Source organism: Jaculus jaculus, chromosome 14 (genome assembly GCF_020740685.1).
Source record: "Jaculus jaculus isolate mJacJac1 chromosome 14, mJacJac1.mat.Y.cur, whole genome shotgun sequence".
Lineage (NCBI taxonomy): Eukaryota > Metazoa > Chordata > Mammalia > Rodentia > Dipodidae > Jaculus > Jaculus jaculus.
The window spans coordinates 54,939,279-54,953,966 of NC_059115.1; the positions used below are offsets into that span (position 1 = coordinate 54,939,279).

The 14,688-nt window shown below is 39.4% G+C and overlaps 2 protein-coding genes across 3 annotated transcripts in view; one reads left to right on the forward strand and one right to left on the reverse strand.

The window, feature by feature from the left end:
- Nucleotides 1-1,391: 1,391 nt before the first annotated feature.
- Nucleotides 1,392-10,972, reverse strand: Nsa2 (NSA2 ribosome biogenesis factor). The gene is made up of 6 exons (XM_045133621.1): nucleotides 10,815-10,972; nucleotides 9,076-9,263; nucleotides 8,834-8,984; nucleotides 6,568-6,747; nucleotides 3,676-3,868; nucleotides 1,392-1,715 (listed from the first exon to the last, which is right to left on the reverse strand). The coding sequence occupies exons 1-6, from the start codon at nucleotides 10,815-10,817 to the stop codon at nucleotides 1,648-1,650; spliced, it is 783 nt and encodes a 260-aa protein (XP_044989556.1). The 5' UTR covers nucleotides 10,818-10,972; the 3' UTR covers nucleotides 1,392-1,647.
- A 63-nt stretch (nucleotides 10,973-11,035) lies between these two features.
- Nucleotides 11,036-14,688, forward strand: part of Gfm2 (GTP dependent ribosome recycling factor mitochondrial 2) — a 61,662-nt gene continuing 58,009 nt past the window's right edge. For both annotated transcript variants that reach the window (XM_045133615.1, XM_045133616.1), the window contains exon 1: nucleotides 11,036-11,108. The gene's annotated coding sequence lies outside the window, so the exon portion shown is untranslated. The remainder of the gene's footprint in view (nucleotides 11,109-14,688) is intronic.

The window sequence follows — 14,688 nt, forward strand, 5'->3', positions numbered from 1 at the left end:
CAAACAGCCTTTTGCTACTATCTAGGTATCTGCTTTTATATTCTTTTTCTCTGGAGTTACCTTCTAAAGTTTGGTCACACCAGCCAGTGGAAGCATATTTTAATGTAAATAAAGAATCTGTACTAACACTACTTATCTGTGTTGACAGTATTTTAGAAAGGAATTACTGCCTTTTCTTCCCACTAGTAGCAATATGGTGTTTCAGGTGTGATCCAGTTATTCATAAGTGTGGTTTGTTATAGAGGTCATGCTTTTCACACTGGTCCTAGGCCTTTTGTTTTTGTTTTTTTATTCTAAAGAAATAAGCAAATCACCTTAGTATTCAGTGATTACCTGAACTTAGTTTTCTTCCTTTGTGATCTATAACTGAAGTAAATCACACATTACCCATTTTTATTAGTGGCAAAATAATGTTAAAAGCTAATTGTAAGAAAGGTTCAGCTGTCATAATGTGATTCTGTGGTACTGGACGGTCATTTCCAAGGAACCTAGCTTTCCTTTTCCCAAGTCTCTGTATGTGTTCAAAAAGTTCTGTTTATAGAACTCAAGAAAAATGTTACGTTATTCAAGAATAGCAAGTCTTGCTGGAGAACTTCCATTTGTTTTCTTTTTTTTTTTTTTTTTGAGTTTAAAAATAGTAATTAAACTTATATTTTGTGATTGTTTTCTGGTCTGTGTTTTAAAATTCTTTCCCTTTTCCCCAATTTTGTTCATGAAGATGTGTTTAAATATTGTTAGACACTGAATGATTCTGTTAAAGGCACAACAGATTATATTGGTTGTATTTTAAAGACAGATTTAAGAAAAATAAAATAGAATTTAAAGCAATGTGGTGACTATAGATTAATATAGATTAATGTAATATACATATTACTTTTAAAAAACTTGAAGCCATAACCACTAAGCTGCAACCACATGGTCCTTTTTGGTATTATATAAGTAACTGCAAATTTCTCTTCAGGACATTGTCCAAATTCTAGAATTATCTAAGCAACTGTTTGTATCATTTTAAAAATATAACTGTACCCACCTATATTTAGAATGAAGAAAATGCTAAAAGTACATTTTTTTCCACTGACTTAAAAGGGTTGATTACAGGTAAAACCATTTTTCTAAGAATTCTGAATTTTCTTTAGTGTATGTGCCTTCTCTAACATACTTTTAGTATAAATTTAATAAACCTAAACATTACCATGTGTTGATGCCACATTTTTTAGGACTAATAACAATAGTAATGTGAAAGACTTCAGCAAATTTCCTAGTCTAAGCCTGATAATTAAGTGTACATTGACATTTATGAATATTTTCAACATTTACAGGGTTTTTTCCAGTAATGACAGATCTGACTTGCTGAGTATCCACTCTTTAATGCACATACTGATACCTGAATGTTTGCCTTTCAGTCATCCAATTTTATTAATATGTAAGCCTTTAGTCCCCCAAACAAGGGCCAGTTTGTAAAATTGAGCCATTTAACTTTTTAATTTTTGTTGTTGTTGTTTGTTTACAATTCCATCGATACTTCTCTTGATGATTGTAGATACTAATGCTGCTTGGCAATATTCAGAAACATTGTAGTCATGGTAGTTTTCCTGATTGGCTTTGTAGTCTTCGATAATGGTCAGGAGTTAGGTGTGTGAGACGCTGTCAAACCAGCAAGACTGCATTTATGCACCCATCATTTTCAGGATTGTTGGTAACTTGTGCATATTTCCCTAAGGAAAACAAAACCCAAAAAAGAAGAGCGGAATGTTAGCTAACAAACATTAATTTTAAAGACTAACTTTTACCTAAAATATTTCTAATCACCATTTTAAATAAATATATAGAAGAATGAAGATACATGATTTGTTTTTTTTTTTGTTTTTTTTTTTTTTTTTTTTTTTGCTTTTCAAGGTAGAGTGTCACTCTGGCTCAGGCTGACCCGGAATTCACTCTGTACTCTCAGGGTGTCCTTGAACTCAGTGATCCTCCTACCTCTACTTCCCAAGTGCTGGTATTAAAGGTAGGCACCACCACACCCAGCTGAGATTTTATCTTTTTTTTTTTTTATACAACTACCACCATGAAGAATTTAGATAAGGCAGTAGTTGTTTTTTTTTTTAAATTTTTATTTATTTATTTATTTGAGAGCGACAGACACAGAGAGAAAGACAGATAGAGGGAGAGAGAGAGAGAACGGGTGCGCCAGGGCTTCCAGCCTCTACAAACGAACTCCAGACACGTGCGCCCCCTTGTGCATCTGGCTGACGTGGGACCTGGGGAACTGAGCCTCGAACCAGGGTCCTTAGGCTTCACAGGCAAGCGCTTAACTGCTAAGCCATCTCTCCAGCCCAGATTTTATCATTTAACCACAATTTTCACATAACCTGTCAACATAACTCCATTTTACTAATACATTGTACTAATAAGTTTCTACTTTTCCATATGACTTATAAAATGCATTGGATTTTAAATGAATTTTAAAGATTTATTTTTATATTTTAATTAGAGTCAGCGAGGGAAAGAGCAAGAGTGAGAATGGGTGCACCAGGGCTTCCAGCCACTGAAAACGAACTCCAGATGAGTGTGTCCCCTTGTGCATCTGGCTAACATGGGTCCTGGGGAACTGAACCTGAGTCCTCTGGCTTTGCAGGCAAGCACCTTAATGGCTAAGCCATCCCTCCAGCCAGTATTTTAAATCAGTGTATCAGCTTATTTTAAAACTGAAGTCAGCCAACATGAGCCAGTAACTCAAGAATCTTCAGTATATTTTGTCATTTCAAAGAACACCAAAATTTAAAGATAAACTGGGCACTAAAAGCAAATTTGGAAATAATTGAAAATTCCTACAGAAAAAGTTAGTTTTTTTTTTTTTTTGTCTTTTTTGGTTTTTCAAGGTAGGGTCAGTCTTGCTGTAGCCCTGGCTGACCTGGAATTCACTGTTCTCAGGCTGGCCTTGAACTCAGCGAATCCTCCTACCTCTGCCTCCTGAGTGCTGAGAGAATTGGCACACCAGGGCCTCCAGCCACTACAACTGAACTCCACATGTGTGCAATCTTGTGTGCATGTGTGTCCTTGCATGCTTGCTTCACCTTGTGCTTACATGGGATCTGGAGAGTTGAACATGGGTCCTTAGGCTTTGCAGGCAAGCGCCTTAACTGCTAAGCCATCTCTGTAGCCCAAGTTTTGGTTTTAGTAACTGTGGTTGTGCTTGATGTATGTCTCCCTTTCCCAGCTCATGGTGAATTTTACAGTACTTATAAGTATTGCATCTGCTTTCCTTGTACAAGATAATTTTTATATTTATTTATACTTTTTTTTTGTTTTTTTGAGGGAGGGTTTCACTCTAGCCCAGGCTGACCTGGAACTCACTATGCAGTCTCAGGGTGGCCTTGCACTCAGCGATCCTCCTACCTCTGCCTCCTAAGTGCTGGGATTAAAGGTGTGTGCTACCACGCCCAACTAAAAGATGATTTTTATTAAAAAGCATAAAATTTAATCTGATAGAATGTAGTATGTCTTATGTAATTGAAACCAATAAGCTAAATTTTAAAAGAATTACATTTAACACCGAGTTTTAACTTATCTCTTGTACATTCCAAAAGAAAATTCCTATGTATATTTTTTTACACCCTGAGAAGTGTGTATATTAGGACTACAGGAAAACAACCCCATAATAAAAAGTTGACTTACCCCAGATAACCTTGCCTCCTTGTGTCACCAGGCCCAACTCACTCACATTCACTTCAATAACTGTACCTTTGGTAATTACACCTAAAGTTGTATATAGTGGTGATGAGGGATTCTTTTTCACACCAAGTATTGGCAGGCAAAAGGTGGCTTTCAGCTCAGGATGTGTTACATGGGCCTTCTTGAAGCGTAAGCCCTAGTAAGTCAATCACAGGAATGTCTGAGTCCAAAATGTTAATGGTGAATAGTCTCCCCCATTCACCTTTCCCAATTATTTAAATTGTGGAATGAATGTCAAATCTTAAAAGCATCAGATAAAATAGTAATGTTTATGTAGTCTAAAAATGTGGATAAATACATGAGGAAAAATCTAAAATATTATATATTAAAAACATTTCAAAAATTATTGAGAATAAAAAAAGAAAGAAAAATCCCACACATGTATCCCTTAAAAAGCTTTTTACCATGTAAGAGCATCCTAGCAAAAATACACAATTTTCTTTTTCTTAGTCATTTACACTTATTGAAGACTTGCTACATGCCTAGCACAGCTGGTTCATTTAAACACAATTAACACCCTGTACCTTCAACTTAAAAGATGAAACCAGGACCTATAGGCTTAATAACTATTTCCAGATTAAATCATATATGGTAAATAAAATCAAACCTAAATATCCCAATTTACAGATTTTCAAACATCTCAGCTAGCCTTCCATTTAGGTGCTAATATAATCAGAAGACTGGAGAACACCCAAGCTGGAGAATATCCAGAGTTCTTTGTTATACCACAGACCAGTCACTCAAATAGGCTCTTTTGGGTAGGATTTTTACTTTTAGTATGGACACAGAGAAAATGACAACTCAGGTTTACTAATACTGGGCTCATTAATTAAGCTTGTAAGAACTTTTATTTAAAAAAAAAAAAAAAAGTAGCCCTGGAGAGATTGCCTGGTGGTTAAGGCGCTTCCCTACAAAGCCTAACGACCCAAGTTTGATTCCTCAGAACCCATGTAAAGCCAGATACAGAAGATGACACGTGTATCTGGAGTTCATTTGCAGTGGATATAGACTACTGTGGCCATTCTCGTTCTCTCTCTCTCAAATAAAATATTAAAGAATTTTTTTTTTTTGAGAGAGAGAAAGTATGAGCACACCAGGGTCTTCTGCCATTGCAAACGAACTTCAAACACATGTACCACTTTATGCATCTGGGTTTAAGTGGGTACTGGGGAAATCAAACCTGGGTCATCAGGCTTTGTAAGGAAGTGCTTTTAACCACTGAGACATCCCTCCAGTCACCAAGAACTTTCTTAGTATCTTTTCTCCCCCAAAGAACTGATGTTACCAAATTGTACTCAAAAGACTATGAACATAAAATCAAAACATGAAATAACCCAAGAGTGAACACACACTTTCTGGAGAAGAGCAGACAGTAAACACAATAAGTTTTGAAGGCCATATTCTCTCCAGTGCGCCTACTAAACTCCTGGGGAGAGGGGGAACATGCAGTATAAATGAAGGCATGACTGTGTAACAGAAGACTTTGTTTACAAAAACAAGATTGCCAGTATTTTAATCCACTGGGAACTACTCAGATTGAGGAATAGGATTATGCTATGGACTTTCCTCTTCTCTCTGATTCCTAATTTTTCTAAGCAGGTTGGATATACAGTATTATAATTAAGTCCCTGTGAAGGAATTTTTTTTTTCAAGGCAGGGTCTCACTCTAGTTCAGGCTGACCGGGAATTCAACATGTAGTCTCAAGGTAGCCTCGAACTCATGGAAATCTGGTGAAGGGATTTTTGAAATACATATATTTATTTATATATTTTTCAAAGGAAGGGGGTAGGAAGAGGTTGGATATTATTTTATAGGTGTGACTACCAAGAAAACTAAAGCTACTTTTATACTTTCTTTTTAAAAATTTCATAACAAAGCCGGGCATGGTGGTGCACGCCTTTAATCCCAGCACTCGGGAGGCAGAGGTAGGAGGACTGCTTTGAGTTCGAGGCCACCCTGAGACTCCATAGTGAATTCCAGGTCAGCCTGGGCTAGAGTGAGACCCTACCTTGGAAAAAAAATTACATAACAAATGTATTTAGTAGCCTCAAGATACTTATCTTACCAAGTCCCAACTAAATAAACAGTCCCATACAAGTTTTCCTTCCTTTTTTTTTCTTTTCCTTGAGGCAGGGTCTCATACTAGCCTAGGATGACCTGAAACTCTTGAGACTAAGTTGGCTTTGAGCTCATGGTGTTCCCTCTACCTTAGCCTCCCAAAGGAGCCTCCATTTTTTTGACTGGATGATCTCAAAGGCTAGTAGTATCTGAGGTCTCACTGAGTTCTTGCTACTTACTGAAGAATGAAATACAACTATAGAAAATGAAGAGTCTAACCTATCATCTTTAAAAGTCAGAATTCTGGCTAGAGAGATGGCTCAGCAGTTAAAGGTGCTTATTTGCAAAGCCTGACAGCATGGGTGTTCAGTTCCCTAGTTACCCACATAAGGCAGATGCGCAAAGTGGTATATGTATCTGCAGCTCATTTCCACAGGCTAGAGGCCTTGGCATACCCATTCCTTCTCTCTGCTTGCGAATAAAAAAACTATTTAAAAAATAAAAGCCAGAATTAACTGGGAACATCTGTTATGAAATTACTTACTTCAAATTTCTTATGAAGCTGAAGTCAAGATTCAGCTTACATACATGAAAAATGCTAGTTCTTTCTATTAGTAATTTACTGTAACAACAGCCAAAAAAAAAAACCCAAAAAACAAAAAACTACACACACAAAATCTTTCCATGAGGAGTTTGAAGAAGCTTGTATGTACTTGATCCAATTTAACAAGGGGAACTAATTTCTAAGTCATCACACTCTGTTACAAAGAACTTACCATTGGCCTAATGAATCTTTCATATTTAGGAGGTTTTCTTGTAAAGCCATCACCAACGAAGCAGACTTTAGTAACCATCCTCTTCCATGCCTTCTTTTTTCTTTTTCCTGTTCGAATAACTTTTAATACTTCTGTTTCTCCCTGGGCACGGACTTTGGGTAAAGGGACTTCCCATTTTCCCTAAAAGAATGAATTTGTATTGTAAGTAAGAGACAATGAGAGTAAGGTGAATATGTTTTAGTCACACAAAATAGAGTGACATTTTCTCCTAACCATCAATACATGCACCCCCCCCCCCCCCACCAGGTAGGGTTTTGCTGTAGCCAAAGCTAACCTGGAATTGACTGTGTAGTCCCAGGGTAGCCTTGAACTCACAGTGATCTTTCTACCTTGGCCTCCTGAGTGCTGGGATTAAAGGTCTGTGTCACCACACCTGGCAACACATTTTTTGTTGTTGTTGTAGTTCAGTATGTTACAAGCCACAATTAAACAAAACCAGTTAAATTTTTCTTCTTTCACTTTTTCAAAGTAGGGTCTCACTCTAGCCCAGGCTGTGCTGGAATTAAACTTGTAGTTTTAAGATTGGCCTCAAACTCATAGTGATCCTCTTGCCTCTGCCTCTCAAGTGCTAGGATTAAAGGCATTTGCTATCATGCCCGGCTCTTAATTTATATTTATTTGAGAGAGAAAGAGGCAGAGAGAGAGAGAGAGAGAGAATGGGTGTGCCAGGGTCTGTAGCCTCTGCAGATGAACTCCAGATGCATGTATCACCTTGTGCATCTGGCTCATGTGGGTCCTGAGGAATCGAACCTGGGTGTTTTGGCTGTTTATAGAAGTAGTATATGTGTTTACTACTAGCTAATAAGCAGTATTGGAAACTCATTCCACTTAGGTTATTTTTATATTTCTTCCTCAAACTGGTTTTTAGATTAATAATAAGAAAACTGGTCACCAGATGTTTGGTACCTCTCTGAATACACCTCTCCCCCAAACTATAGCAGTGTAAGAGGGTAGAAAAAATTCTGAACTTAGGGGGCTGGAGAGACTGCTCAGTGGTTAAAGGTGCTTGCTTATAAAGCCTGACAATCTGGGTTAAATTCCCCAGTACGCACATACAGCCATATGAACAAACTAGTGCATGCATTTGGAGTTCATCTATTTGCAGTGTCAGGAGGGCCTGGCACACCAAGAGCTTATCTCTCCCTCTCTTTCACAAATAAATAAAAATATTTTTTAAAAACTAACTTATTACTAGTCATGGGTTTTAGGAGCAACTCATTTCATAATTACATTATCATGAAGAATAATTCTGTTTATCTGTGGAAACAAGGGAGACTTTAATTCAACATGTTCCTTAAGCAGATAACCACTTGTTTAATAGTAATAGTGATAGTTATGTCTTTCTAATAAGCAGTAGGATTTTCAAAATGTAGAGACTGAGCTGTTCAAATAGGGATAATGCATTATTTTCCCACCTGAATTTCTACAAATCTATTCACAGAGGCTTAAAGGGCCTATGTTCTTTTTATAAATTTGGTATAAATTTATCTATTTGGACAGCCAGTATAAAATCTTAAGCTAAATTTTTGTTTATATGTCAGATCAGTGGAAATTTGCCATCAGAACCAATTTTGGCACTGCATGTCAACAAAAACAAAAAAAAAATGTATTTTTTTCTACAACAGCATAGCATTAAAAGCTTTAAAATGTAGGAAGTTCTTAATACTAAATTTTAAAGATTCACTGTTCATTTTAACTTTCTTTTTTTCCCCCCAAGATAGGTAGGGTCTTACTCTAGCTCAGGCTGACCTGGAATTTACTATGTAGTCTCAAAGTGACCTCCAACTCACAGTGATCCTCCTACCTTTGCTTCCCAAATGCTGGGATTAAAGGCATGCACCAGCATGCCTGGATTAAAAAAAAAAAAAAAGCTTTTAAAATTTAAAGTGTAACATTCTACAATCTAATATATTTTTTAGCTCAAATTCTACAACTTGGGAATTTGTAGCAATTTTTTTATTACCAAATAAAATTTACAAAATTTTCAATTTCTAAATAATAGGACTAATAGTCGCCCTGAATGTTTCAAATAAAACCAGAGAAACAAACACAGAAACTCAAATTTATTTTACATTCTCTGTGTTGAGCTTCAACTGTTTGTTTCTTCAAGGTAGAGTCTCACTCTAGCTCAGGCTGACCTGGAACTAGCTCTGTAGTCCTAGGCTGGCCTTGAATTCAGTGTTGAGCTTCAACTTTTATTGCTTACCGCTTTCTCTTTTCGCTTTTGCTTAATCATGTTGGAAAGTACTTTTGCTCTGGACTGTCCTTCTCTGTCCAGCAGATAGGCAGGGACTGCTCCCTGTGGAGTCTTCTCATCATCCTTTTGTTTGGTGTTTCTCTTTTCATGCATTTTGATACTATCAAGAAGGAAAGAGATTCAGGACTGTTTAGTAACTGACCTGATTAATGGGTGCTGTGTTATTAAGAGAATCAAATGGCATTACTTACGTCTTCTTCATTTGTATTTTCTCAGCATGGCGCTGTTTATGGTAGAGCTTAGCCTTCAGACCAATCATTTTTTTTGCCTTCTTTGAACGTTCATGAGCCTCACGACTTTCTTTTTTTCTCTTTTTCTCATGGTAATCCAAACGATATCCATAGCGTTTACGGTGTAATTCAATATATTCATTTTGTGGCTAAAATGATGGCAAGAAATGTTACTTTTTTTTTTCTTACAAATAATGACAAGATTATTCTAAGATTCTACACAGAACACAAAGTAGGTAAGGCCCCCAAAGCGTCTAAATGCTTTTATGACTAGCACAATTGTCTCTTTATAGATGTTGAAACCTATGAAACTGTTTATATTGGTAATAATTTCAGTGACTATTACTGTTCATTGAAAGGACTTCAAAGTCTACTAAAAAGACAGGATCCCTTACTCTTTTTTCTCTTATACAAAGTAACCTTATGTCAGTTTTACCACAGCTTATTTTACATACTACAAATTTTACTTTTTTAGATGTAGTGTACAAAAAAAAGATGTAGTGTACAGTTTTAAGTTTTAACCAATTGTTTGTGTCCCTATCACTCTCCTTTCCTCATCCTCAGTCTTATGCATCTACCCTTGTATGCGTTCCACACAATGAAATGGTGAACGGAACCTACAGTAAATACACTTGGAGCCTGACTTCTTTCAACTGGGATTCATTCATCTTGTGTATATCACCAGTTCCACCTTTTGTTGCTAAGTACTATTCAACTGTGTGGATATAAAATGGATTACCCAGTGACCAAATGATAGATTTTGGACTGATTTCTTTTTTTTTTTTTTTTGTAATGAAAAGTAAAGCTGCAATAAATACAGTAACATGCAGATTCAATTTGCATTTCATGCATAATGTAACTAAGATGCCTTTTGCATTCTGATGATTATTTTAAATAGTGTGCGTTTGCATTTTTAAAAATAATGTATTTGAGAGAGACAGAGAATGGGCACAGCAGCGCCTCTAGCCATGGCAAACGAACTCCAGACGCATGCACCACCCTGGGTATCTGGCTTACATGGGTACTGGGGAGTCGAACCTGGGTTCTTAGACTTAGGCTTCGAAGGCAAGTGCCTTAACTGCTAAGCCATCTCTCCAGCCCACATCTGTATTAGTTCAAAGATTTTATTTTATTTGAGACAGAAGGAGCGGGTTGGGAGGGGGAGAGAGAAGGAAAGAGAATGGGCACACCAGGGCCTCTAGCCACTGCAAACGAACTCCAGATGCATGTGCCACCATGTGCATCTGGCTTAAGTGGGACCTGGAGAATCGAACCTGGGTCCTTAGGCTTCACAGGCATCAGCCTTAGCCGCTAAGCCATCTCTCCAGCCCTGCATTTGTATTTTAAGACTACAAAAATCATACTAAGTCCATCTCAGAGAACGCTAATAATTTGTAAAACACTGGGAGTTATGTTTTCAACTGTCCCATAAACTTTGCAACAACCATAAAATATGTATGATCAATCCCACTTTGCAGAGAAACAGTAAGAGGTTTAGTATGAAGAGGAACTGGAAATCAGTCCGGGCCGTTTGGTCTGGTTCTGTAATTCATCCATTGTGGGCTTGAGTTCTTCACGCCTCCGAGCCCACTGGGTCTCCCTCCTCCAGCATCACACTTCCGCTTCCCCGGCACTCTCGGCTCCCAGGCCCCACGCACTCGAGCGCCCTACGTCACCGGGCTTCGAGGCAGGCTCCTTACCATGGTGACTGCCGCCGAGCCGCGGGGTGCAGCCTCCGCGGCGTGAAGGAATTGTCAACTTTCGGGTCTTCAGAGCCCCACGAGCTGACTTCGCGCAGCCCGAAACAGGAAAGGGTAGACCCCTCAACCCTCCGGAGAGAAGAGCGAGCGCAACGCGGCCGTTCCGAGCCAGCACTCCGCCTTAAAGCCAGGAGGGCGGAAGTTGCTGGCCGGCCGTAATTGGCTGGTGTACCACCGGAAGTGGGGAAGTGCGGCAGCCTGACGAGGCCGGCAAGTCTCGGTTCCTTCGTACAGGTATGAAGGTGGCGCGTTGGAACGCGAGGTCGTTGCAGACTCTGGTGCTTGTTGCTCTTTCAGACTGGCCGGAAGAAGCGCGACCGAGTGCCACTGGTTCCGCCGCGGCGCTCCTCGTGCCCGTGACCCTGGGCTGGGCACTGACAGCCGGACACACAGGGTGGCCATGGGCCCTCCTGACCCGTACCTCTTGGCCTTTTCTCAACTGTGGACGTTTTTCTTCATCCTCTATAGAGAGGGTGACTTTTTTTTTTTTCATGTCACTGATATAGTTAAGATGACAAAAGAATTAAAATGTGTTATATGGGAAGTAAAACTACTAGGCTGACTGCCAGACAAGAAGACAAAACCTTTTTTTTTTTTTGGTGGAGGCTCACCTCTCAATGCCCCAGGTTCCTGAGGCTGGAAGAACAGTCCAGTCCAGTGAATTTAAATGTAGTGGTCCTCTTCTGCGGGGAAGGCGGTATTACCCAAGAAAGCAGATCTAATTAAGAACACTGTCAGGTTTCGCTGGTTCCTTTTTGTTGTTGTTGGTTTTTTTTTTTTTTTTTTTTTTTTTTTTTTTTTTTTTTTGAGGTAGGGTCTCACTCTGGCTCAGGCTGACCTGGAATTCACTATGTAGTCTCAGGATGGCCTTGAACTCTTGGCGATCCTCCTACCTCTGCCTCCCGAGTGCTGGGATTAAAGGCGTGCGCCACCACGCCCGGCTTGGTTTGTTTTTTAACTGCAAGTTTCAGACGTTCGCTAATGACTTCACGGTTTGGAACTTACTTCATTTATGATTGAGAGCAAAAGTAACCACCAGAACAAAAGTAATCATCTCTGGAGATATTAGTGCTTGAGTTTCAGGCAGCCTTTTGAGGCTGCCTATGCAAAGTGATCCTTTCTTTAAAACTAGTTCTAACTGGTATTTGCATATTTTCAGGTGGAGTAAATTATGTAATTTCTCTGGCTGGAATATGCTGTCCTTCCTTTTGACTTTCTCAGGCACTTTAGTTCTTGGCTTGAATGTCACGGTTACAGTGAGGCCTTCCTTGGCCTCTTCACAGTTACAACTAAACTTTCACCTGCCCTAGTTGCACTGCCGTGCTCACTATCACCATAGGAGATGTCTCTATTATTTACTCTTTGAATACCTTCGAGTAGAACAAAGGCAGTATGAGGTGGTAATTGTCCTTCCTTCACTGCTTTAACTCCAGTAACCTAGAAGGTGATTGTGGTAGTTTGAATTTATGCCCCCAATAGATTTAGGAGTTTATTAAAGCTTGTAACTTGGATTTCCAGCCACCTGGCTAGAGGAGGCATCACAGTGGACAGATCCTGGGGTCCAGCTTAAGGCATTACTGAATTCCAGCCTAAGGTATGCAGAGTGCTTGAACTCTGCCTGGGGTTCCTGGGAGTGTGCTTGCTTGGCTGCTGGTGGTAGTTTTTCTTTCTGTGTGAATTTGGTAAAGTAAGCCAGCTTCTTCCATTATTATGCACCCCCCCCACACACACACACCAGTAAGCCTGAAATACATGCCATTCTTCCCATAAACTGTGTCTGGTTTGAAGCTTCATGCCAGCAGTGTGAAGCTGACCTTGACAGTGATAGTAGACAAAACTCTTATTGAATATGAATTTAATTAATTCTCATGCCAGTCCTCTGATGTGATAAAGGAAAGACTTAAACTTCGAGATTTCCAGTTATTTATCCAAGATCTAGAAGACTTGAGATTGTAGCAAGTCTTCTGATACTAACGCCTAGCTAAAAAAAAAAAAAAAAAAGACTATTGGAATGGGACAGACATGCAGATAAAGGCTGTACCATCGATGTGTTGTAAGTAAAGGGTAAGAGAAAAGTAAAAGAGAGCTCCAGACTTGATCTTTACACACAGACTTTATTGGGAGAAACAGCGAAGGGCAGCAGCCTTCCTGCAGGATGAAGGCTGAAGTACTAGGACAGGCTAGAGTGCAAGTTTATAAGGAGGATCCTTAAAAAAACAAACAAACAAAAAAAAAAAACACTATACCAGCTGCAGGTCCAAGGGGAGTAGATAAGGAACTTTAGTTTTTTGTGTCCTTGCTCAGAATAAACTTTTTTAGCCAAATTGTCCAGAGAGGATATCCCACCAGATGGTTTCTGTTCCCTCAAGGTTTCTTGAGTTAAGGAAAGTTTATCTCACTTGGGAGTAGACAGAACTTTCAAGGCCACATGCCTCTGTGACTTCTTTATTGCAGGCTAGTTTTAGGGCGTTATTAACACTAGTTCTCTCTAGTTCTCAGGGAAGGCTATTAATCCTTCATGTTGGTATCAGGGAGTTTTCAAACCCTAAACCCATCTATTTAATCAGCACCTAAGTCAAGAAAGGACTTTAGGGCTAGAGAGATGGCTGAGCGGTTAAGGTGCTTGCCTGCAAAACCTAACGTCCTGAGTTTGATTCTCTAGAACCCACATAAAGCCAGAGATGTACAAAGTGGTGCATGCATCTGGAATTTGTAGTGGCTGGAGGTCCTGGCACACCCATTCTCACTATTTCTTTCTTCGCTGTATCTCTCTCTGCTTGAAAATATATAAAGATATTTTTAAAAAGAAAAAAAAATGACTTTAATCTGTACCCTAGAACCCTCCCTCTTGGTTCTTTCTAGCCATACTATTAAAGACTTCCAAGACAGTGGGTTAATTTTGCTTGTTTACATGTGACATAATTGAAATCAAATGGGGTGAGTGTTTTCATTTTCATTGGCTTAACATTTGGTGTTTATTTTTATTGTTTCCAGTTGCAGCTCTTTCCAATTATGTATTTGTTTTTGTCAAGGTAGGGTCTCACTCTAGCCCAGACTGACCTGGAGCTCACTCTGTAGCTGCAGTGCTAGACAAGCCTCAGACTCACTTCCATCCTCCTGCTGCTGCCTCTGGAGTGCTGGGATTAAAGGTGTGTGCCGCCATACCTGGCCTTGTTTTCTCATTGTTTGAGACATTATCTCACTCTGTATGTAGCCCAGGCTGGCCTTGAACTCAAAATAGACCTCTTGCCTGCTGAGATTAGAGGCATGAGCTATCATAATAGGCTAGATCATGGAATTTTTGCTATAATTTTTTAAAATTTTATTTATTTATTTATTTATTTGAGAGCAACAGACACAGAGAGAAAGAAGGAGAGAGAGAGAATGGGCGCGCCAGGGCTTCCAGCCACTGCAAACGAACTCCAGACGCATGCGCCCCTTGTGGATCTGGCTAACGTGGGATCTGGGGAACTGAGCCTCGAACCGGGGTCCTTAGGCTTCACAGGCAAGCGCTTAACCGCTAAGCCCTCTCTCCAGCCCATTGCTATAATTTTTTTAAAAGACTTATTTTCAGAGAGAGACAGAGAGAGAGATAATGGGTGTGCCAGGGCCTCTAGCCACTGCAAACAAATTCCAGGTGCATGTGCAATGTTGTGCATCTGGCTTCATGTGTGTACTGGGGAATCAACCTGTGGTTATTAGGCTTTGCAAGCAAGAGCCTTAACTGCTGAGCGATCTCTCCAGCTCCTACTATAAATTTTTATAGGTTGGTTTAAGTTGTGAATTTGTGCTGCTGGGGAGTGATTCCAGAGTC